We start from the raw sequence: 25368 nt of genomic DNA, 5'->3' as shown, positions 1-25368 counted from the left end.
TTATGAGTTTCCACCACTTCTTGAAATATGTTTATACTATAGTCAGTAGAATAACATATTTTCAAATGCTTTGGTTTCTTCTTTGAAGTCAAAAATCAAGATTTTTTTTAAATGTAACAACAACATAGACATGACTATATTATAGAGAAATGATCTTTCTCATTCAATTTCTTTGCTTGCTCTTAGAGTTGGGATTACAAAAGGTATGACTATTTGGTGCGACAGTCAAGGGAAGATTTCAGAAAACTTTCCTTGAAATCATTGAAAGACCTGCAGAATGTCAATATAAGTTTATGCTTCCTCTTATAGAATAAGTTTTGGTGGTTTTTCAATACCACACTGAAGCATGGTTGATATCCAGGGACTAGCGACATCTGCTGGCAAAGCCTGGCTCTACCAGTTTAGCTGTGAACTTGACCCAAAGGGGACTTGGGCTGTGCATTGTATGGGTGTCAGTTGGCATGTAGTGAGGGGTGACAGACAGATGCTGCGATGGCGGTCGTCTCCGTTCTCCTCACTGCAGACTGCTATAGGGAGTTTAAGGTGGTAGTGGGGCTCTGTAGCCGCAAACTTTGATGAAGTCACAGACCATTTTTGCCTTTCCCTTCAAGTCAAATGACCACAGTGCCATACTCCCACCCAGGGCAGGGTGTCCTGGGCTTTGGGGACTTCCCACCTGGTGGCATCAGGGCCTGACAAGAGGTCAATGTAGATGTGCTCCCACGTGGTGTCTGTTATCTTGCCCATCTCCAAAAGGTTGAAGGCTGACTTGTGGCCAAGTTTTCTATTGGGCATAATCCATTTTCTAATATTTTTCTCTGGGAAACTTAGGATTGTTTCATGGCATATATTTGCTGATCATGATTCTCTCCCATGCCTCAAATCAAACTTTTAGAAGGTCTTAGTTTTTTTGTTTGTTTGTTTGTTTTTTTCTGGATTATTTTAAGCTGTTCAGTCTACAAGATTTCTCTCTTGGGCTCATTTGAAAAGCACCGTGTGGCACAATGAAGAGAAAATGTAAAACTCCTTGGTAAACATTTTAGAATGAGGCTCGTCATAAGATTGCTTGGGAGAACAGGACTGTCTCTGTGCTGACAACACGGAAATGGCGAATACGAATACCTCTGAACTTAGGTTTCATCTATGATGTCATGGCTCCCCTTGACAACAACCCAACAACCCAGGGTTTGTGGTACAAAAGCCTTTTGTGTCAGAGTTTGTTCCCATCGAGACTGGTTGATGCAGACACAGAAATATTTGAGAAAATCTGCATCAATGGGTGCCCCAGGAAGTAGTGGGCAGGAAGCTGGGATTTTCTTGGGCTCTGCTGAGGTCTTGTCCTGAGGCCCTTATTCTATAGCACCCCTTTACTCATGAGATGTTTGGTAGCCATCCACCCCTGGCAGTTACCACAGTGGAGCACTTACCCCTTTAGGGGTTAGGCCAAAAGCCTGCTGCTTTATGGGCTTTGTTTTATAGGGAAGAGGGGAATAAAGAAAAGGAACGGTCCTTCCCTCGTGCCCAGTGCAGCTTACAGCAGGGGACAAAGAGCACAGGGCAGAGCTGCCCCTTGGAGACCCCTTTCCCTGGTGATGACCCTAAGGGAAGGGCAGAGTGAGTGGAGAAGGGAAATGGGGAGCCTAGCTCTCCAGGGGCCCACTCTGTTCTTTTCTACAGACCCCGTAAGAGGAGACAATATGTTTTTCTTTCCTGAAGATTCATCAGAGCAAGAGGGGCCATTGCCAACCATACTGGACAGGTGGAGAATCTGAAAGGGAGAGTTCATTTTTATTTATTTATATCCCACCTTGTTCCTGAAAGAATTTAAATCGACAGAGCTTAAATGATTGACTTAATAAAAAGCCCAAGGTAGAGCTGGAATTCGTTTCTAAAACATTGTTTTTATTTATTTATTTTTTTAATTTCAATTTTATTTTGAGATATTCACATACCATGCAGTTATACAAAGCATACAACCAATTGTTCACAGTACCATTATGTAGTTGTGCATTCATCACCAACATTAATTTTTGAACATTTTCATTACTACACACACAAAAATAATAAGAATAAAAATTAAAGTAAAAAAGAACAGTTAAAGTAAAAAAGAACACTGGGTGCCCTTTTTTTTTTCTTTGCCCGCATTTTTCTACTCATCCATCTGTACACTGGACAAAGGGGAGTGTGGTCCATATGGCTTTCCCAATCACATTGTCACCCCTCATAAGCTACATTGTTTTACAATCGTCTTCGTCTTCACAAGTCGAGGGTTCTGGGTTGTAGTTTAAAAGTTTCAGGTATTTACTGCTAGCTATTCCAATTCATTAGAACCTAAAAAGAGTTGTCTATATTGTGCGTAAGAGTGCCCACCAGAGTGACCTCTCAGCTCCTTTTAGAATCTCTCTGCCACTGAAACTTATTTCATTTCCTTTTACATCCCCGTTTTGGTCAAGAAGACATTCTCCATCCCACGATGCCAGGTCCAGATTCCTCCCCAGGAGTCTAAGACATTGTTTTTAAAGGAAACACCTCTTTTTTTTTTTATTTTTTTTAAACCCAAGGAACATACATAGAAGAAGAATTCATCACCATAAAATAGTTTTAAGCAAAGAATAATCATCATCCTTTGTGATTCTAAACAGGTAGAATGAGAAGGAATCTTAGCGAAGTTCTCTCTGCAGACCAGAGTACATCTTCAGTTCTGGAGTAGTAAGAAATAGATCCTTTTCATTTCTAAATGCTCTTGGTGTGCCTTCTAATCTTCCTTCAGTCCAGACCCAGTCTTGGGTTTGTTTCAGATCTCCCCTGATTGTGGATGCAGTCCAGTGTTTGCAGATTGCCCTCTGGCATCACCGTGGAGAACATGACGGCCCGTCCTCCAGGCACTGGTGGTTTCAGGAACTGGCACATGTCCCCCAGGGGAAACTCACAGGCCTCTTGGTAGCCGACCTCTTTAAGAATCCCCTTTTCCTCCTTAGCCAGGCCCCTCATGTGCTCCGTAATTTTCTTTCCCTCAGCCCAGGGGCTTGGTTTTCTGGCCCCTTCACCATTGCCCACCCTTCCCAAGACGTACTAACTCCTCTCCAACTGACTTACTGCTACGAGTTGGACACGGTGGCCTGAGCATCTGCATTCTTTGTTTTCACCCCAAATAAGCCCTTGTCCTTGTCCCTGACCTTCCGGATGAATGAAGGGGATGACTTGCTGGAAGCTATTCTCGTAGTCCCAAACGGCTAATGTAACTTTGCAATGTCAGCCAGTCAGCCATCCTCACCCGTCAAACCCTGACCCCCAATTCTATCCATCTCCATGGCAGCTGTATGCAATATGGAGAATTTTAAATGTCTGTTTTTAAAAGACCTCCAAGGATGACATTTTGACAGTTTCCTGTGGTCCCTTCTTAGCAAGTTAAGTTCACTGCACCATTATTCCAACTACTGTGTTTCGGGGTTACTTGTCTCTAGACACCATTCCACAGTGGGTGGAGCTTGGGACAAATGGGAAGACGCGCTAAGGCTGTGGTGGCCTGGGATGCCCAGTGTCTTAACATTTGGGTCCAATTATTTGGGAAGGCCCTGTGGGGGGAGGTGGCGGGTGCCCTGGCAGTGGCAGCAGCTGTTGTTATTTAGAGACATACAACCTCAGGTTTGCGGAGAACCTTCCAGGGATCTGCCCCACCCACTCCTGTGATGTCCCTTTGTCTTCAGAGTAGTTAGGTCTTTAGACAAGCTTGGATTACCTCCTGTGCCTTTCCGGGCTTCCTCTGGTCTTTCTGGAATGTATTTTCCCTGTTCTCTGGAAAAAGTCGGACTAGTTTTCTGTTCATCTTTAGCATGTAAGCCCAAGGTACAGAAATATCCACTAAGCCCACTCACCTTCAGCCTTCTTCTGGACACTACCTTCCCCCTTCCCTCTTTAGCCCTTCTCAGAATGCAGGGTTATCAGGCTCGTCAGCCTCTCCAAGGAGAAGGTAATAGCAAGTCAAGGGTTACTGGTCAGCGGGGTCTGCAGGTGGCAGCTTCTGCTCAGGCCTTCTGGAATGAGGGGTGGGAAACCAGCCAGAAGGTCCAAATGCAACTGGAAACATAGTGCCTGTGAGCCCAGCGGCCCACGGCATGTGAGGAGACCTTGCAGCTGTGGCCTTACAAGGTCATAGAAGACTGTAGTTGCTGAGCAAAGGGGTGGGCGGGTGGAGAGGCTCAAACAGCTATTCCTCCAGCAGAATATCCATCATGATGGGGAGGGGGGGATTTTTCAGCAAAGGAGGTGGGCTGGCCCATCTTGAGATGTTTTGCATGCTATTTAAGGATCCCTAAGGATGCCAGCTGCAAAACAAACAGCCGTCTTTGATAAGAACCCCCTCTCCAAGCCTTTCCAAGGCACACACTGGGGACCTGTGGGCCCTGCATGGAGGGAAGGGTGAAGAGCCAGGCTGTTGCCAGCTTCCTGCTAATGTCATAAACATCAACACTTCAGGACCCTGCCCACATCTGCTTATTGTTATTATCAGATGTATTTATTACTACTTTATCTGCCAGCTGGCTCTTTGTTGCCTACCTGCACATCATCCTTCTCAGTATTATGTCTTAGGTTCTCAAGGAAGGTTCTCACTTCCTTTGCATTCATGCAGTAGAATTCTTTGCATCCATCTCTTTCTGACTCTTTTTCTTTCTCTCCTAATTTGACAGATATTTTCTCAAAGCCTGCACTGTGTGAAAAAACAAGGGATTAGCTGCTTCAAGGAACAGCCTATCCAGGGTGACAGATAGACATTTCCTTCACCATTCATTTATTCAGAAAACATTTATCCAGCATCTACTATGGACCAGGCACTGCTGGGTATTAATATAGAGCAGTAAACAAAATAGAAGAAGTTCCTGTGCTCAGAAGCATAAGAGTTGGGCAGATAGGTCAGTGTACAAATACATGATTGTATGCTCTTTATGAGCATCATGAAGGAAAAGAACGGGGTCATGTGTGAGAGAACAGTGGTATGGGGGTGAGTGGGTAAGGGAGGGCAGAGGAGATAGTGTTTAAGCCCAAGACTAAAGATGAGAAGGAACCAGCAGTAGTGAAAACGATGAGGAAGAGCATTGCGTGCAAATCAAACAGCATGTGCAAAGGTCCTGAGGTGGGAAAGGGCTTGAACGGACAGTGCTAATACAATGCTGAGACATTTACCTTATGCAATGTCAATGCCAAAGTAGCCATGCATAGTAAGTGCTGCAGGAATGGTGTCACCAAGGAGTGGATGTGTGAGGTGGGTCTCGAAACATGAACTGTAGTTTAATGATAGAAAAGAAGAGGGGAGGTGGGGGCCAGTTTGCACTGAGGTACAAAGTCATGATAAAGCAGGGTATGTTTAGGAAAGCTGGGTGTATGGGGAAATTGGATCTTAGAGTTTGTGGTGGTTTGCAGCCATGTGCCCAAGAAAAACATGTCCGTATACTTAATCCTTTAGTTGAGGTTACGTCAGATAAGGTGTGGCCCAAGATGGGTCTTAACCTTATTACTGAAGTCCTCATAGGGAAGGTCACAGAGAGAGAATAAAGCCACAGAAAGAGCCACCAGAAGCTGAAAGTCAACAGAACGTCAAAGAGAAGGGAGAGGCCAGGAGAGGCCGCCATGTCCATTGCCATGTGACAGAGGAGCCCAGGACCAAGGATCACCAGCAGCCAGCCCCAGAACACCACTGTCTTCAGGGAGAAAGCATCATCTTGCAGATGTCTCGATTTGGACTTCTAGCCTCAAAACCACCAGCCAATAAATTCCCATTGTTTAAGCCAATCCATTGCATGGTATTTACTTCAGCAATGAGGAAACTAAAATAGAGTTTATACTGAAGGTGAGAATAGTGGGAAATAAGCAAGAAAGGTAGATTAGGAGCCCTTTGTCATGCTAATTCCATATCTGGAAACTTATCCTAAGAAAATAATAGTGGGTGTGGAGATCTGTGAATGATGAGCTTCATAGCAGTGATATTTAAATATTCAAAATATTAAGTGTATGCATACAGTAGAATATGGGGCTGCCAGTAAAATTATGTGGCATACACTTATCTGTTGACATGAAAACTGTACATAATATAGTAAATAAAAACTTTTAATAGCACTGTAAATATATACATACATATTATATGATCTATTTGATTTAAAATTATTCACCATGCATCGAGAAATTTCTGAAGGGACACAATTTAACAGTGCTTGTCTCTATGTGGGTGAGGTTATGTGATTCCTATGTGGTTTTTTTCCCTGATTTTTTTTTTTTTTTATGAATGATATTATTTTTGTATTAAAAAAAAAAAAGAAGGAAAAAAACCTATTGCCAATCTGGAGCAGAGGGCTCTAGCCCCAGTTATGATCACAGAGATGTTGAGAAAGGTGGGGGGATTTGCGAAAGGAGACAGAACTGCCAGGATTTGGTAACTGACGTAAGTGGGTGAGGGAGGTGTGGGAGAAAAGATTCAACTTGATCCAGTTTCTGACTGGACCATTCATTGGGTGGCTGATGGTACCATTCTCTGGGTTAGAGAGAGGCAGAGGAGAAACAAGTTTGGGTAAAAGGATAAGGTTCACATTTTTAACATGCTGAGTCTGAGATACCTGGGGCACATGCAGGGAGAAATCTTTGGCAGGTTGGTCTGGATGTAATGAGAGAAGTCAGCTCCAGAGATAAGTCTGGAAGCTTGCAGCACATGAATCAGTAGCTGGAGCTATGGGAATGGATAAACTCACCTAGGAAGGTGTGGCGTGTGGGAGGCATAATATGAAGACTGAGGAAACTGCCACGTGACTCTCACATCTAAGGGCCGGCCGGAAAGGCGGCATCAGCAAAGTCAGGGAGGAGGAGACCCAGGCTAGTGCCAAGGAAGCCAGAGGCAAGAAGAGTTTCAAGAAGGAGGTTATTTTAGTTTTCTTAGCTGCTCAAGCAAATACCATGCAATGAGTTGGTTTAAACAATGGGAATTTATTGGCTCATGGTTTTGAGGCTAGGGAAAAGTCCAAATCAAGGCATCATCAAAGCAATGCTTTCTTCCCAAAGACTGGTGTTCTGCGGCTGGCTGCTGGCAATCCTTGGTCCTGGGCTCCTCTGTCACATGGAAATGCATATGGCGGCCTCTGCTGTCCTCTGCCTTCTCTTCCAAGTTCTGTTGACTTTCAGCTTTTACTTCCTGTGGTTTTCCCTCTGTCTGTCTGAATTTCATTCTGCTTAAAGACACATCCTGATTGAGTTGGGCTGCACCTTAACTGTAGTAACCTCATCGAAAGGTCCTGTTTACCATGGGTTCATACACACCAGAATGGATTAAGTTTAAGAACATGTTTTTCTGGGGCACATATAGCTCCAAACCACTGTAGAAGGGATGGGGGAAATAACCCTCATACCTTGTTGGTGGCGATGTAATGATGCTGTGGAAAGAGGTCCTCAAAAAATTAAGCAGAATTACCATATGACCTGGTGGTCTCACTTCTGGATATCTACCCAAAAGTATGGAAAGCAAGGACTCAAACAAATACTTGTACACCAATGTTCATAGGAAAATTATTCTCAAAGGCCAAAGGTAGATATCATTCAAGTGTCCCTCAGTAGATGAATGGATAAACAAAATGGGTTATGTTATATATATATATATATATATATATATATATATATATATATACACAATGGAATACTATGCAAACATAAAAAGGAATGGTGTTCTGATATATGCTGTAGCTTGCAGACATCATGTTGAGTGAAATAAGCCAAACAAAAAAGAACAGATAATTGTTTGATTTTACTTGTACGAAATAACTAGAACAAGCAAAATCGTAGTCAGAAAGTAGATCTGAAATTATCAGGGGCTGGGATTAGGGATGGGGAGTTATTGCTTAGTGGGTGCAGAGCTTCTTTGTGAGGTGATGGAAAAGTTTTGGTGGTGGATGCTGGTGATGATAGCATAAAGTCAATGCAATTAACACCATGGAACTGTCTGCTTGAAAGTGGCCCGCATGGAGAGTTTTATGTTGTATGCATGTAAACAGACGGGGAGAATGGCTGACTTGGTGAAATGTACTTTAAAATGTCTTCTGGATCATTCTGACAAATTTCGGGTGTAGATTCTGTTTGTTTTTGGAAGAACTTAGACACATTTCCTAGGAGGCGGGAGTTGGGGTTGGGAGAGGACAGAAGATTTCTGCTGCCAGCGAGTCTGTAGTCTGCAAAACCCGAGTGTGATGGGAGGGGAGGAGGAATGCCTGGAGCCAGGAAGAGAGGAGAGAGAACGGAGGAGGGTTTTCTAGACGGATGGAGGGAAATGAGCACTTCCATTGTCAAGCTTTTCTCCCAGGAGAACTGGGTGGGGGTGATGGGGAAGACAGGGACAAGGGGTACAATCCTTTGTAGGGTGAGCAGATGAATTTAATGAAGTATGCTTCTCATTTTCATCCCTGGGTGGATGCAGAATTCATGCAGCGCTTTCTGCGAGGATGTTATAGGAGATGAATCCATTAATTGCTGCCAGAAATGAAGTGAAAGACACAAACAGAGCCCATCCACATGCAGGGACCTGGACGGAATCCCAAAATGAGCTTCAAATAAGGGTTGTATAGCACAGAGCACTCTCAGCCCCAGCCCCCTGGGGCTGTGGATTTCAGTTTTGTTGGTGTGTTGGCGGTGGAATCAGATGTCCTGGGTTGTAATTCAGCCTCCTGTGGGCATGCATGAGGCTTAACCCCTCTTTGCTTCAGGTGCCTCAACTGTAAAATAGAAATACTAGTATTAATATTTACGTTGTCAGTTCCCTCTCTATAAAAAGCACCAGCCTTTAGCATAAAACCTGGGGAGAAGTCTCTGAGGAAATACTAGCACCGACATTATCTTCATTATCATTATGTTTTAATGACATCATTAAACTCCACTGCTTTCTCAACCCAGGATCAGGGGGAAGTTGAGGCACAGCTGCTGTTGATTCGGTTGGTTCAGTAAGGATCATGTTAGGCTAACGTTTGTTCAGGTTTACTAAACTGTGCAGTAAAAGATTGAACATATGGATTTACACGTAGGCACGCCCAGAATAGTTTTCTAAAGTGGATTTGGAGTTGCCTGTGAAATTCAAGGATTGCTTGATGGGATGGGAGCGTAAGCAACTGTTTCCAGGATTGAAAGGTGAGACTAAAGCAGGAGGAAGTAGGAAAATTCTAACGGGACCAAAATCAGAAGGCAGTGGCTATGTCACACGAGTCGAGAGCTGGGAGGTAGAGAGTAAAAGTCTGATAATCTCTGAATCTGTGGTTTAAGGCAAAGGCAATTAGTCATAAGATCTGGAAAATAAACCCACAGAATAGTTTCAGAGTAATCGTGTAGTTTCTGAGCAGACCTCACTCTGGACATCACTTCTCCACACTGAGCCATTTATCCTCAGCTCTGCTGCCTCCCTCGGCTGGCAAATAATCGCAAGCAGGTATTTCACATTTGCTGAATGCCTGGAGCTGTTCTGAGCACTTTTCATATAGGAACTCATTTAAGCCTCACGCAACTTGGTGGGGAAGGTACTAGCACGGTCTTGGTTTTACAGACTTGGTAACCGAGGCACAGGGAGGTAAGCTGCTTGCCCAGAACCACACATGTAGAAAGTGATGAAACCAGGTTCAAACCCAGACAGGCGGCTCCGAAGCCTGAGTTCTTCACCCCTGGAAGGAAGGGACCAGGTGTAATGGTTATAGGAATATCGAGAGAGCCCCGGGACCTATAGCCCAAATCCCTTTCCAAATGTCTAACAACACTGATGTTTAGAGAGGGTGGTGCTTTCTTACGATATCTGGTGGTGGTTATAAAAACTCTTGTCCACGCTTCAACAGTTGTTTTTTTTTTTTTGTCTTGGTTTTGGGTGGTTTCTTTCTTCTTTCCACAGGGCATGTCTTCCTTAAATGCACACTTCATATCCAGGCAGCATCCCCTGAACTCACCTGGATCACCTCTTGGCTTTGCTCAATCCGGCTCACTTCTCTGCTTCTTTCCAAAAAGCCCTTCCCATTCTTTCCAGTGATCCAAATCCTTTAAGGCTCCTAGTCAAATGCTGCTTTTTCTATGAAGCCTTCTCAGGCCACCGCAGCCCAAAGTCATCTTGTTTTCTTTTAAATTCCTCTGTTGTTTATTGTTTGTACCTTTAATTCTTTGATTCATTAACCATTCATTCATTCGTTCACCCGACTCGTGTCTAGCACCTCCTGCACATCGGGAGTTCTGCTGTGCCCCGGGTGATAGGACGATGAATGAGGTCTTCCCACAGAGAGCTCACAGTCTAGTAAGGAAAAGAGACTAAACAGATCACCACTGCTATGTGATATGCACTTGATGAGTGTATTGGGGACAGAGCTATCCTAATGGAGGGAACGATCAGCCCTCTTTGGAGAAGTAAGAAAAAAGTTTCAAATAGACAGTACATCACTTGTAGCTGGGTCTTGAATGACTAGAGGGTTGTCAGGTGAAAATCGGGGATGGGACATTGGGGAAGATATCCTAGGTCAAGATAACGACACATGGAGACATGGAGGCCTGCTCACGTAGAGGGATGTAGGAGGATGTGTCATTTCGGTTATTAAATGTATGTCCTGTATACAATTGTAACATGCTTATGCTGCTTTTCCATCCAGGTGACAGGTTCCTTGACATTTATCCCAGTGCCCATTACATAGTCGGCACTGAATTTTAATCCTGAGATTTTCCCTGGTGTTCAGTTTCCAAGCCAGGTGGAGCACTGTGATTGATGTGTCTGGTTTCGGTTTTCTGTTTGCCTAGACCAAGGATGCCCTCTTCACCATTCTCCATGACCTCCAACCCCAGGATCATTTCAGCATCATTGGATTTTCCAACCGGATCAAGGTATGGAAGGACCACTTGGTGTCAGCCACTCCCGACAGCGTCAGGGACGGCAAAGTCTACATTCACCATATGTCGCCCACCGGAGGTAAGAAACGATGCCTTCTCTTCTCTGTTTGACGGGATAATAGGCTAGTGGCTCATTTCCCACCAAGAGATGAAGATTTGAAAGCTGACGCTGGCTACAGGAAAGGAGATAACAAGTGAGGGCTTTCCCAGAAGCTTGTGTTTCTCTGAACACCAAATCTGTCTATTCTCCTGTTCCAGTTCCCAAAGATGGTCAGGTAAGTTATGGGGGGAAATACCCGATATGTTCTTGGAGATGTTCCTGGCTTTATCTCACGGATCCTGAACAATGAAGCAGTTTTCGTAAATGGTTTTTGGGTGGAGAATTAATGCCAAGTGGATGCTTTACTGTTTTGTGTGCGCGGATATTATCACCTTAAGAAGCTGCAGATGGAATGGGCTTGCTGAACAGTTAGTCCTCGTGTTGGGAATACAGCATTGCTGGCAAAGCCTGAATCCCGGGTGGACTGGGAGTGCTGTGGGTATAAAATGTGATGGAAAGGATACTGGGTATGGTACCCAGGTAAGTGTGCAGAATGCTAAGAGATGGGGGGATAGGTTGTAAAGAATTCTAAGATTAGAGAATCAGGACAGGACGTTACCCAGCTGCCCTGGATGCAAGTTCCTTCAGCTCAGGAACTGGATCTTAATCTTGCTGTCATCTCCATCACCAGCGCTGTGGGCATGAGTGGTGCTGATACAGGAATGTTTAACAGAACTGAACTTGCCCCCACACCTCATCTTCTTTCTCAAGACCCTTTACAGAACAACCATCTTCTGCAGTTGTTGTCTCAGACAGTTTGTGTTTTGGTTATCTGGAAGCACATAGAACACTCAGTTTAATCTTTTTCCATCTGGAATTTTTCGTCTTTCAAATATTCATTATTTCCTATCCAAGACAAAGCCCTTGAATTCCCAAAGAAACTTCATTTGGACCTTGATTGTGCTTGGACTGAACTTTGATTTACAATGGGATTTCTATCAGTCTCCGATACAATGTGTTCTAGCAACTGTGTTATTGGTTGAAGGGAGAAATAGATTAGATTCAATATTACGGTGATGAGCTGTGACAGCACATTGTCAAGTCTAGCCCTTGGGGGAAGAGATTCCTCTTTGTCTTTTTATGCCTTCTAGTTCCTAGCATCGTTGTAATTCCTGACAATTAGCATTTGCCAAATTGAAGTCATTTTAATTACTACTTTCTGTTAGAATGATGTGTGTTTATGTGTGTGTAGAGGATAAACAGCTTTAGAAAAGAGCAGGTAAGTATTATGTTCCTTTTGAAATCCAAACCTTAGAAACCTTATTGGTTTCTCTCTAAGCAATGTGACATTGTGGTCAGGGTCAGAGATGCCGAAGACAGGCTGTCTAGGTTTGAATCCACCCCCACTGTTTCCTAATCACTTAACTCCTGGGTGCCTCAGTGTCCTCATCTGTAAAATGGGGATAATAATGGAGTTGTGAAGATTAAATGAGCTGATAGATTTAAAGCGCTTAGAATGGTGCCTGGTACATGGCAATTCCCCTTTAAGTGTCTGATGCGCTCATTATTTTTACCCACCTGAGTAGACCCTTTTGTGGTTGCACTTGGGTCCTTTGACGATACTGCATGAGTTCTTTGTGGGATGGTCGAGGCACCTCTGTAGGATCCTCGCTGTGGAGAGAGCTCCTCACTGTTGCTAAGTGGATGAGAGATTCTGTGGCTTTACATGGATCTGATTCCAAGCCCTGCTGTGCTTGTGGTGACTGTATGATATTAGAAAAGATAAACCCACTCCTTTGCCTGGCTCTCCTTGGCTTTAAAGTGGAGTTAGAGAGTTGGTACTATAGTTAGGGGCTGGATTAGAAAGAAAATAAACACTTGCCCATCAGTCATGCCCACACATCCAGAGGCAAAATGAAATTAGACTGGGCATTCAGCAAGGGAAATCAATGAGCCCCAAAGAAATGTTAAATTCTGTTTCAACCATAACTTTCCCTAGGTTTGGATTCTTTGTGCATCTTAGAAAGAATTATGAATAAGTTTGCCGCAGACAGGTTTATATTTTTTAGCTAGAAATTCTGGAGGACTTGAAGCAATGGGAGAATTATTTCATTCACTCAAACATGACAAATTTTGAAGGTGGATGAAAATCACTCCAGTCAGAGTAAGAGAAATGTTTTAAAAGTGGATGGTGGTGATGGTTGCACAACTGAATATTATGGGTTTGTCTGCTTACAGTGGGTGAATTTTTTGGTAGGTAAATTTTATCTGAATAGAGCTATTAAAAAAATCACTGCAGACAGAAAAAGGAAATAGGCATTCAAGACTGCAGTGACTCTCCATTTTACTTGGTGATGGGGGACAGCATCAGTGGTTGGATGAGATTCTTAGCTTATCCGGAAACCTCCTTCCTTCCCTCATGTTCTCCCTCCAAATTTCTATCCCCAGGAGCCTCCTGCTCTTTTCAAAACTTATTCCCAGAACAGGATGTAGAAATCACTAATGCTAAAGTATCAGTACTGAAGACATGTGAGCTAAGGAACCATTGCACATCTCCAGGAGAAGGCTTTTTATTGTGGGGCAATTGCTATCCTTTACAGTCAGTTTCTCATTATTTGCTGTTTCTGTGTTTGTGAGTTTGCTTACTTGCTAAAATGTATTTGTGATCCCCCAAATCAGTATTTACTGTGCTTTCAAGGTCATTTGTGGACATGCACAGAGCGGCAAAAATTTTGAATTGCCCAACAGGTACATTTCCAGTTGAGGTCAAATAGAGGTGGTACTGTGCTTTATCATTTTGGCTCTCCTACTGTAAACAAGTGTCCTCTTTGCAGCATATCCATTGCCACATTTTTCGCATTTTTATACTTTTTATGGATGATTTTGCCGATGAAAATAGCCCCAAGTGTAGTGCTGAAGTGCTGTCTAGTATTCCTAAGTGCAAGAAGGCTGTGATGTGCCTTACGGAGAAAGACCTCAGTTTTAGTGCTGATTGTCGTGAGTTCAATGCTAGTGAATGAAGAGCATATATCAAATAAGGTGTCTTTAAACAGAAACACACATAAAACAAGGTTGTGTATTGAATGGTTGGTGAATGTTGTGACCAGGGCATCACAGGTACTTAATCTGTTATCTCCCTGGGAGGGATGGGTGAGCATTTGCTAATTCAGTGTTCGCGGTGACTTTATAGAACATAACTACAGCCAATAACGAGGATCGACTGTATATTCATTTAGCAATGCTTACCGAGCTTCTGCACAGGCCATATGACCTGAAATCACCCCCTTTGGGCAGATGACTTCTTTCCCCACCTGCCTCCCTCCTGTTCATGCTTGAGTGATTGAGAGTTAACTGCAGATATGAATGTGGATTCAAGTTGGGAAGCTGAGAGCGGTCTTGAGCTGTCCTCTGTTCGTGTCCTACAGGCACAGACATCAATGGAGCCCTCCAGAGGGCCATCAGGCTGCTCAATGAGTACGTGGCCCGCAACGACGTTGAAGACCGGAGTGTGTCCCTCATTGTCTTCCTGACGGATGGGAAGCCCACCGTGGGGGAAACCCACACTGTCAAGATCCTCAACAACACCAGGGAGGCCGCCCGAGGTCGCCTCTGCATCTTCACCATTGGCATTGGCAATGACGTGGACTTCAAGTTGCTGGAGAAATTGTCCCTGGAGAACTGTGGCCTCACCCGGCGTGTTCTCGAGGAGGAGGATGCGGGCTCCCAGCTCATTGGGTCTGTCTGTCCGTCTTCTCAGGACAATGAAAGGCTCTCTGGAGGGGTTTGAAGGCTGGATTCGATGAGAAACTTAGAAATGATGTGGTTTTCTGCACCTTAACTTTGAGTCTGTTCAAAGTTATCATAACTCATTACATGGGGAGACCTCATAATGTGTTTTGAAACCAAGGAGACCTGGGTTCAAATTTTGGTCTGGGTTTGTGACTTCAGGCACAGGTTTTTAAAACTACCTGTGCCTCAGTTTCCTCATCTATAAAATGAGGATTATAGTCAGCTGTTGGAATTTCATGAGAAAACATTATGTAAAATGTTGGCAGGGTGTCTACCGCATATTAGTTAGCCCTTATCCCTGTAATTGTCTTCTTGACATTTCAAAGTACGTTATGGTAAATTTACTCTTATTGCACCCTGGGAGGGGGGGTGGAGAGGTGATGTCGGCACTCTGCTTGGCTGCACCAAACTATCAATCAGGAGAGACACCAGTACCCCCTCCCAGGGTGGGGTCTCACTGCTTGGAGGGAAGCCAGGAGGCTGGCTACGCCTGCCACCAGAAGCAGCAGACCTAGGGGCCAGCCCACTCCACGGTTTACAGGTGATGGGGTCGCCAACCAGAGCACATCTCACACGAGCATTGTAAGGAACATTTCCTCACATGGGGAAGAGACAAAGCAAGGAGGTCAGCTTTATGTTGGGCGTTGGTTCTCCATGGCCAGTGGGTCTCAACCTGCAGTCCACACAGGTAGAAGGTCTTTGCAGGCCTTGTGCTCGTGTGGTAGTGGAGGGACTCTGTTCCCTCTTCGCCACAAACAGGTCTACTAGCCAGGGAGGAGGAAGGTGTGATCTGGGAGCCATAAGATGTATATACCTTAAGCCAGACTGTCTCCAGCAAATGTCCATACATCCTTTGGGCAAAAGGGGACAAGGGGAAGGAATGTGGTGGAAGGCCACTCTCTGTAGGGGAGTGGAGTGTTTTACCTCAAGTAATTCCCAAGAATGGAGTCAGCTCCCAAGCTTCATCCTGTCCTGGGAGCCAGGTCCCACAGTCCCAAGCACAGGGTTTGTTTGTGGGTCCCTGGGGAAGATGGCAGGCTGCGCTCAGACTGGCCCCTGCCACAGGCAGTCTTTCTTCCATGTTGAAAATTGGTTAAATGACTTATCAACGATCATAATTTTATCTAGAAGTGGAGACACAACTAGAACTCAGGTGTTCTGCCCCGGTGTAGTGCCTTCCCTCAGACAGCACGCTGCCTGCCATGTTGGCTGACTTTGCTGTTGATTCAAGGAAGAGTTGACTCTGAGTTCCACATCCTGTGCTTCAGTCTGCTGTGTGGTATTTACCCTAAAAGGAAAAGTGAGGTGTAGGTAGATTTACAGATGTTTAATAGCCATAATCAAAGAACATTCATTTATGATAAATCTAATTGGACATCTCTAGTGATGGGCAATAAAGATAGGCTGTCTGTATGGGGCTAGTTGCCATTTTTTCCTGCATTTTTTTTTAAATTCAGTTTTACTGAGATATATTCACATACCCTACAATCATCCACAGTGTAAAATCAGTTGTTCATAGTACCATCATATAGTTGTGCATTCATCACCACAATCAATTTTTGAACATTTTCCTTACTCCAAAAAAAAAAAAAAGAATAAAAATAAAAGTAAAAAAGAACACCCAAAACATCCCATCCCCCTGTCCCACCCTATTTTTCTTTTAGTTTTTGTCTCCATGTTTATATTCATCTGTCCATACACTGGTAAAGGGAATGTGAGCCACAAGGTTTTGACGATCACACTATCACCCCATGTAAGCTACATAGTTATGCAATCGTCTTCAAGAATCAAGGCTACTGGGTTGCAATTTGAGAGTTTCAGGTATTTCCTTGAAGTTATTCCAATGCACTAAAAACTAAAAAAGTTTGTCCATATAGTGCATAAGAATGCCCTCCAGAGTGACCTTTTGACTCCATTTCAAATCTCTCAGCCACTGAAAACTTATTCTGTTTCATTTCTCTTCCCCTTTTTGGTCAAGAAGGTTTTCTCAGTCCCATGATGCTGGGTCCAGGCTCATCCCCGGGAGTCATGTCTCGCGTTGCCAGGGAGATTTGATGCTGAAGGAGTATAGAATGTTCTCCTAGCATTTTAATCAGAGATCTAAATGAAATCACAAATCTGCTTCCTCCGTTTTCAAAACTATATTTAAAAAGGTAGAATCTAATGCATTGTATAACAGAGTTGAGATTCTATAAGGCATTCAGTGAGCAATTACACTGAAACAAATCAGCTTTGCTGTCATGCTACTAAAATACTGTAAATGCCAGCATTTATTAAGAACTCACATTATACCAGGCATTTCTACATGCATATATTATGTGATCCTCACAAAAATCCCGGGAAGAGTGTGTATTAGGGTAGAGACTAAGCTTCTCTAACAAAGATGACAAAATACAAAGGCTGAAATAAGATAGATAATTCTCTTTCCTTTAAGAGTTTGGACAGGGTAGATTCTGCCCCAGGAAGTCACTCAGAGATTCAGGTTCCTTTCATTTTACTGCCCTGCACCCCCTAAGGTGTTGTCCTTAACTTCAAGATTGAAATTAGGTCACTATTGCTGCTATCTTCCAGCCCAAGGGATAGGGAAAGAAAAGAAAGACAGGGCAAGCCATTTTCTTTTAGGCAAGTGTTGCATATCACTTCTATGCATATTCCACTGGTGAGAACATAGCCATGTGGCCACATTTGGCCACAGTGGGGGAACAACTAGTAGTAAGCCAAAAAAGATACTGTAAACATCCCCATTTCATAGGTAAAGAAACTGCAGTTCAGAGAGGTTGTCATATGCCACAAGACATACAGCATGCAGTATGCAGTGGCTGAGATGGAAGTGTCCCTCCACAGCCTAGGCTCTCTAGACCTTTGGAAAGGGAGTTCTAATTGTCTCCTTACTCGGTAAGATGAAACCAGGTAACATAACTGTGAGAAAATCGAATGCAAGCAAATGCTGAGCATTATACAAACACCTAGTGTCAAAGTCAAGGTCAGAGTTCTCGTGTAATATGCTGATTAGAGCATATTTAGAATATGTGTTTGGTTCTAAGAAAAATGTTTTAGGAGGCTCTTTGAAAAACTTAGGTGTGTACAAAGGAAAGTTACCAAGGGTGTTTAGGGAATCTTGAAATTGTATTGCATGAAGAAGAGTTCATGAATCTGGGGCTCAATTAGTCTGCATGAAAGTCTTTAAGGAACACATGGGGGTATTTTTAAGCATTTAAATGGTCGTCTTGTTGAAGATGAGTTAGACCAATTCTCTGTTGCTCCAGAGGCAAAACTGAGCTCAAGGGGTGGAAATTTCTGGGAGGAAGATTTTTATGCACTCTAAGGAGGTGGTTGTTCATCATTGGAGTAGTTGGAAGAGAGACTAGAAAGCCCTGTGGGATAATGAGCTCTCATCAGGGGTGTTCATGCTACTGCTGAGTGACCTCCAACCAGGAAGGCTGTGCTGGGTCAAATATTGGGCTTGATCAGTTCTAGAATTCCATCTACCACTCCAAGAGTCCCTAATTTCCTGCAGCCAGAGTGTGGCACTGATTCTCTCTGTCTCTTTCTGGTCTCCCACTCCAGATTCTACGACGAGATCAGGACCCCTCTCCTTTCAGATATCCGCATCAATTATCCACGCGACTTGGTGGAGCACGCCACCAAAACGCTGTTCCCCAACTACTTCAATGGCTCGGAGATCATCATTGCTGGGAAGCTGGTGGACAGGACCATGGATCAACTGCACGTCGAAGTCACAGCCAGCAATAGTAAGAAATTTGTCGTGCTGAAGACAGATGTGCCCGTGGAGCCCCAGAAGGTGGGGAATGATGTTGCCGGAAGCACGAGGTCCAAGGGGGTTGGTGAGGATGACCCAAACCACATTGAGCGTCTCTGGAGCTATCTCACCGTGAAGGAGCTGCTGAGCTCCTGGCTGCAGAGTGGTGATGAGAGGGAGAAGGAGCAACTGAGGCAGAAGGCCCAGAGTCTGGCAGTGAACTACCACTTCCTCACCCCATTCACCTCCATGAAGTTGAAGAAACCAGCTGTTCCGACAGAGGGACTAGAAGACAGCTATGGCATGTCTGCCGCCACAGGTCCCGAAACAGTGATACAGAACCTGCAAGGGGCCAGCGTGCAGTCAGGTAATGAGGCTCCAGGGGTGGCAAAGGGAGGGGCGTCGGACCTCAAATGTCAGCTGTGATTCCTTCTAATGCCAAGGTTTCTTCATCGGTGGTCTCTTTCATTGTTTGTCATTGCAATTTTTATAAACCATAACCCTAATGCAGCTCGTGGTCTTCAGAGGGTGGATTAGAGTGTTGTATTTGTATTGTTACAAACTGGAGACTCTGTAGGGAAATCATAAGAAGTGACATTTGGCTCAGGTATGTTACACAGTGAAGTCAGTGCATCAATAAATTGTCAGTGAATTCTGAGCCTAACATACACCAAGGACTTTAGGAGGCATGGGCGGGAAAAAACCAACAAACAAACGCTCATTTTTGTGTGAACTTCCATATTTTTATTTTTAAGAGTTATGAGTTATGCTTATTTTATATATATGTTTGATTTTATTGTCCTGAGAACCAAGACCTGGATTCTTGAGAACACTTTTCCTTTATGTTGTACCTATCGCTCAGTCTAAGCTGTGTCATTATCAGTCTTGGTGCCATTTTTAATTACTTAATTAATTAATTAGAAAAGTTAGGTTTACAGAAAAATCATGCAGAATATAGAGTTCCCATATACCAAGCCCCCCGCCCTCACATAGTTTTCCCTGATGTTAACACTTTGTATTATGATAGTACCCTTTTATAATTGATGAAACAATACAATTATATTACTAACTATAGTTCGTAGTGTACATTAGGATTCACTGCTAAGTATTGTCCAATCCTATGTTCTTTTAAAAATTTTTTTTTAAAAATTTTATTAGAGAAGTTGTAGTCTTACAGAAAAATCATGCATGAAATACAGAATTCCCATATACCATTCCATTATTACCACCTTGCATTAGCGTGATACAATAGATACAATTAATGAAAGAACATTTTTTATAATTGTGCTATTAACTATAGTCCATCATTTACAGTAGGTCACTGTGTTGCACAAGCCTTTGTTTTTTGTTTTTGTTTTTAATTGTTAATTTTTATGCGGGTAACATATATACAACCTATATTTCCCCCCTTTAACCATATTCAAATATATAATTCAGTGCTGTTAGTTACATTCGCTATGTGTGCTACCATCACCAACATCCATTACAACAGCCATCCACTTCCATCACCCCAAATAGAAACTCTATATATATCTCCATTCTCTACCGCAACCCCCACTACTGGTAACCTGTATTCTAGTTTCTGACTCTATAGATTTGCTTATTCTAATTATTTCATGTCAGTGAGATCATGCAATATTTGTCCTTTTCTCTCTGGCTTCTTTCACCCAACGTGATCTTCAAGGTTCATCCATGTCGTCACATGTGTCAAAACTTCATTCCTGTTTTAGGACTGAATAATAGTCCGTTGTATATAGACCACATTTTGTTTATCCATTTATTTGTTGATGGACACTTGGGTTGCTTCCATCTTTTGGCAATTGTGAATAATGCCTCTATGAACATTGGTGTGCAAATACCTGTTCAAGTCCCTGCTTTCAATTCTTTTGGATATATACCTACAAATGGGATTGCTTGCTGGGTCATATGGCAATTCTATACTTAACCTTCTGAGGAGCCACTCAAGTATTTTCCACAGTGGCTGCATCATTTTGCATTCCCACCAAAAATGATTGATTGTGTCTGTTTCTCCACATCCTCTCCAATACTTTTTATTTTCTGTTTATTTTATTCATTTATTTTTTAGATAGTAGCCATTTTAGTAGTTGCGAAATGGTATCTCATGTCGTTTTGATTTGCATTTCCCTAATGACTAATTAGGTTACGCATCTTTTTGTGTGCTTATTGGACATTTGTATATCTTCTTTGGAGAAATGTCTTTTCAAGTCTTTTGGCCATTTTAAAAATCGGGTTGTTTTTCTTTTTGTTGTTGAGTTGTAGGATTTCTTTATAGATTCTTGATATTAAACCCTTATTGGATATGTGATTTCCAGTATTTTCTCCCATTTTCTTTTTACTTTCGTGATGAAGTCCTTGGATGAACAAAAATTTTTTAATTTTAATGAAGTCTGTTTATCTGTTTTTTATTTTGCTGCTCGTGCTTTTGGTTTGTAAAGTTTAAGAAACCATTGCTTAACACAGGTCCTGAAGATGCCTCCCTTTGTTTTCTTTCAGGTGTTTTATGGTTTTGGTTCTTTATATTTAAGTCTTTGATCCATTTTGAGTTATTTTTTTTGTATGGTATGAGGTAGGGATCCACCTTATTTTGTTTGCATATGGATATCCAGTTTTCCCAGTGCCATTTGTTGAAGACACTAGTCTTTCCACATTGAGTAGACTTGGCATCCTTGTCAAAAATCAACTGACCACACAGGTGAGGGTTTATTTCTAAACTCTAATTGAATCCATTGGTGTATATGTCTGCCCTTGTGCCAGTACCATACTGTTTTGATTACCGTAGTTTTGTAATAAGTTTTGAAATTGGGAAGTGTGAGTCCTCCAACTTTGTTCTTCTTTTTCAAGATGGTTTTGGTACTAGAAGCCACTTATACTTCCATGTAAATTTGATGATTGGCTTTTCCATTTTTGCGAAGAAGGCTGTTAGAATTTTGATTGTGATTGTATTGTATTTGTGAATCACTTTGGGTAGAATTGACATTTTAACAACATTTAGTCTTCCAATCCATGAACATGGAATGTCCTTCCACTTATTTAGGTCATCTGTGATTTCTTTTAGCAATACTTTGTGGTTTTCTTTGCACAAGTCCTTTATATCTTGCTCAAATTTATTTGATTTTTAGATATTTGATTCCTTTATTTTCTATTATAAATGGAATTTTTTTCTTGATTTCTTTGTTAGATTGTTCATTACTCATATATGGAAACACTACTGATTTTTGCGTTTTGATCTTGTACACCACTATTTTGCTGAATTTGTTTCTTAGCTTTGTTGTGGATTTTCAAGGTTTTCTATATATAGGATCATGTTATCTGTAAATATGGAAAGCTTTATTTCTTCCTGTTTGGATGCCTTTTATTTCTTTTTCTTGCTTAATTGCTCTGGCTAGAACTTCCATTACAATGTTGAATAACAGCTGTGACAGTGGGCATCCTTGTCTTATTCCTGATCTTAGAGAGAAAGATTTTAGTCTTTAACCATTGAGTATGATGTTAGTTGTGGTTTTTCATATGTGCCCTTTATCATGTTGTGGAAGTTTCCTTCTATTCCTAGTTTTCTAAGTGTTTATATCAAGAAGGGGAACTACATTTTGTTAAATGCCTTTTTTTGTATCAATTTAGACATTCGTGGTTTTTCTCCATTTTATTAATGTGGTGCATTACGTTAACTGGTTTTCTTATGTTGAACCAACCTTGCATACCTGGGATAAATCCGTCTTGTTCATGATATATAATCTTTTAATGTGCTGTTGGATTCAGGTTGCTAGAATTTTCTTGAGGATTTTTGCATCTATATTCATAAGGGATATTGGTCTGTAATTTTCATTTCTTTTGGCATCTTTATCTGGCTTTGATATGAGGGTGATGCTGGCCTCATGAGAGTGAGGTAGAAAATTTTCCCTTCTTTTTAATTTTCAGGAAGTGTTTGGGAAGAATTGGTGTTAATTCTTAGAATGTTTGGTAAAATTCCCCTGTGAAGCTATCTGGTCCTGGACTTTTCATTGTTGGGAGGTTTTTTCTTTGTCATTCTAGCTAAAGATTTGTTGATCTTTTTGAAGAACCAACTTTTGGTAGCTTTTACTTTTTCAAAGCTGTGTTTTCTTGATTTGGCACTTGCTCAGTTGCTGCAACCCCTTAACTGTTTTCTGGAGTTTTGAGGAACATGGCACTGCCACTTTTTACTAGTTGTTCAAAGATTCTGTTGGGGATGGTACCCTGGAGCATCTTATGCTACCATCTTGGTTGACCAGAAGTCTTGCTACCATTTCAATGTGAGAAGTGCATAAAGACAAGAACAAGAGAGTGGAAAAGCAGTTAAACCAAAGTAGAGGATCACATTCCAATAATATCTGCCTGTGGAGCATAGCATGTTTTTTATGTGTAATGTTTTTACTAGGTTCCTGTTAAGTTTACGTCTCTGAAGGAGAGAGAGCTGAGGTTAATCCAGTCCCTAACAGGCACCTAGCAAATGCTGTCTCACTTATTCCTTTCACTCTACAGTCTGAGAAGCACCTGGATGTGGTGGAGAGAGTGTGAAGTTTGGATCCAGACAGAGCTGAGGTTCAGTTCACAGATGCTCCTCTGATTCACTGTGAGGCCTGGAGCAGGTTTATAAACCTCTCTGAGCTTCCTTTCCCTAGTTGGTAAAATAGAGATAATACTAACGTCCCTGGAGAGCTGTTGCAAGGATTAAAATAAAGTGCTTGGGTCATGATGAGAGAGTACTAAAAATTTTTTGAAAAGTTCAGAGCCTGATAATGTTTTAAAGCAATGTGTGGCCGCTTTAGAAAGACTGGAGTTTATCTTGGCAAAAGTAGTGCAATTTTAGTTCTGATTAACCGCAAGTTACTTGCATGATGCTATTACTTCACTGTAACAAGATCTTTGCCACCTCCAGGAACAATAGCTTTTTGAATGACACATTTATTATGTGCCCACAACTCAAATCTCAGTAGCTTCTGGAGAGATCAAACTCAAGTGATACAAGACCTAGAGGGTCAGGAAAACAAATGAGGAAATAATTAACAGATTTCTCAAAGGAGTCTTTTTGAGATAAGGTTTTCCTGCTGTGTCAGTTGGTTCTCAGGATGAACCTTTTAAAGCTCTGAAGATTTTTTATTTTTACTTTTTACTCACCCAGGCTGCTCCAAACAACCATCTAAACAGAGAAATCCCTTCTCTTTTGCAATCCTTCTGCAATCCACCGACATCGTACTGACCAGGCACCAGTGTTGAGAAGAGGGTGGAGGGCAGGACATTTAGATACCTAAACAAACAAACAAACAAACAAACATTTGGATACTTTTGATTTTTCATTTCTGTGTGGAACAAAAATCAGTGAAAAGGTGCATGTTTTTGTTAGTGCAAGCAATTTGAAGCAAGTTTATGAATTGTCTTTACAGAAATTACTTTACTTTTCAGCTGTTCTTTCATTGAATATTTATTTTTGCCTGGTATTTATGAATTATGCTTCCACTCCTAGCTGTAGACACTGGGTGGTACATATATCTTAAGTACAATAGAGTATTTCCGCCTATTACGTGCATAGAAATCACAGAAAAATAGAATATTACCTAATTTATAAAAGAAGGAAATAATTACACTTCTACATTTTATGCCTTTCCTCGTGTCTGGTGAGGCCAAGTTCCCTCTTTTAAGACCTACAGTGATTTTAAGACTTTCCTTTTGAGGGATTCTTTAAATTGCTACCAAATATTTGAAAATTGCATTTTACTTGTCTTAACCCTCTGCTCTCTGTACCACTCACTTCATCCCCTTTAATAAATAATGATTGTTGTCTTCCTTCTCCTTTCCAGAACCTGCTCTCAAGAAACCATACAACCCAAGAATTAAAATCTCTAAAACATCAGGTAAAGACGAAGAATGCCATCTGTTCTAGTTTGCTATAGTGGGATTCAGAGTAAGGGATGTTTAGAAAGTGGGTGACCAGGAATTCCTGGAAGCAGTCAACATACCCATTCATAGAACGTGGCCTTGGGACTCATATTTATTTCGCCTAAGTCAACAGCTTGAGGCAAACACTTAACACCAGGACCACCATTAAGCCATTATGTAAACACTGAGGAAATTACACAGCCCCAAGGAACCCTGGCAGGGCCTTAATAAAGGAGTAGACGGATGGCAGAGGTGCATTCTGATAACTATAGAGCTTAAAGGCCATTCAATGTAGAGCTCTGAGGCCTGCGAGCTTGCAGCCTCTAGTATTACAAATGTCTGTGATATGCAGGGATTTTTGGTTTTCTTTCTTTTTTAATCCTTGGCTTTAGAAGGGAGAACAGATAAAAATGTCATAAAATTTCCTCTTGCCAACTTCCTGGGATTATAATAAAAATCCAGATGGAACCACACAAGGGCTAAGTTTTGTTCCTAAAATGTACCCATCTTTTCTTTGTAAATGCTTTTTATTGTCTCTCTGCTGATGTACTCTGGCTTTATGAACTTGTTAAAGCTAGGAGCTATGGGGGTAGAAAACACACACCTCCGATGGACAGAATGTAGTTCCTTGGAACACACACGTGCTTCATGGAATGTTAAAAAACCCTCTTGCTGCTGCACGGATGTACCGACTTTCAAACCCACCCCCACCCCCTTTTGGATGAAGCACCATCTTTCTTTAGAAAGGGATTTGGAATATTTGCATAGAAGTGATGCATACTCTCGGAGAACTGTAGGATATCCTAGATTCATACCAAGAGTGCCAGAAATATGAGTATCATTTTTTCCCATCTGCAAAAGACCAACACCTTGTATTTTTCTATATGTTGCTTTTCACAGGATGATCAAAGCACTTCACAGTGAGATTGGCCAGGTTCTTTCAAAGGGGTTCTCAGCATTCGCACCGAAGATACTGAGTTTCTTGCAATTTGGA

The 25368-nt window shown here is 42.1% G+C and overlaps 1 protein-coding gene across 1 annotated transcript in view; it reads left to right on the top strand.

Moving 5' to 3' along the window:
• ITIH5 (inter-alpha-trypsin inhibitor heavy chain 5) overlaps nucleotides 1-25368 on the top strand; it is a 102997-nt gene that overhangs the window by 65458 nt on the left and 12171 nt on the right. The window contains exons 8-11 of the mRNA XM_037846490.1: nucleotides 10783-10951; nucleotides 14338-14647; nucleotides 18269-18828; nucleotides 24296-24349. Coding sequence (XP_037702418.1) covers nucleotides 10783-10951; nucleotides 14338-14647; nucleotides 18269-18828; nucleotides 24296-24349 — 1093 coding nt within the window. The remainder of the gene's footprint in view (nucleotides 1-10782; nucleotides 10952-14337; nucleotides 14648-18268; nucleotides 18829-24295; nucleotides 24350-25368) is intronic.

This window comes from Choloepus didactylus, chromosome 8, assembly GCF_015220235.1.
Source record: "Choloepus didactylus isolate mChoDid1 chromosome 8, mChoDid1.pri, whole genome shotgun sequence".
NCBI classification, from domain to species: domain Eukaryota; kingdom Metazoa; phylum Chordata; class Mammalia; order Pilosa; family Megalonychidae; genus Choloepus; species Choloepus didactylus.
Note: the sequence above shows the minus strand (reverse complement) of the source record. Positions and strands in the feature narration are given on the sequence as shown.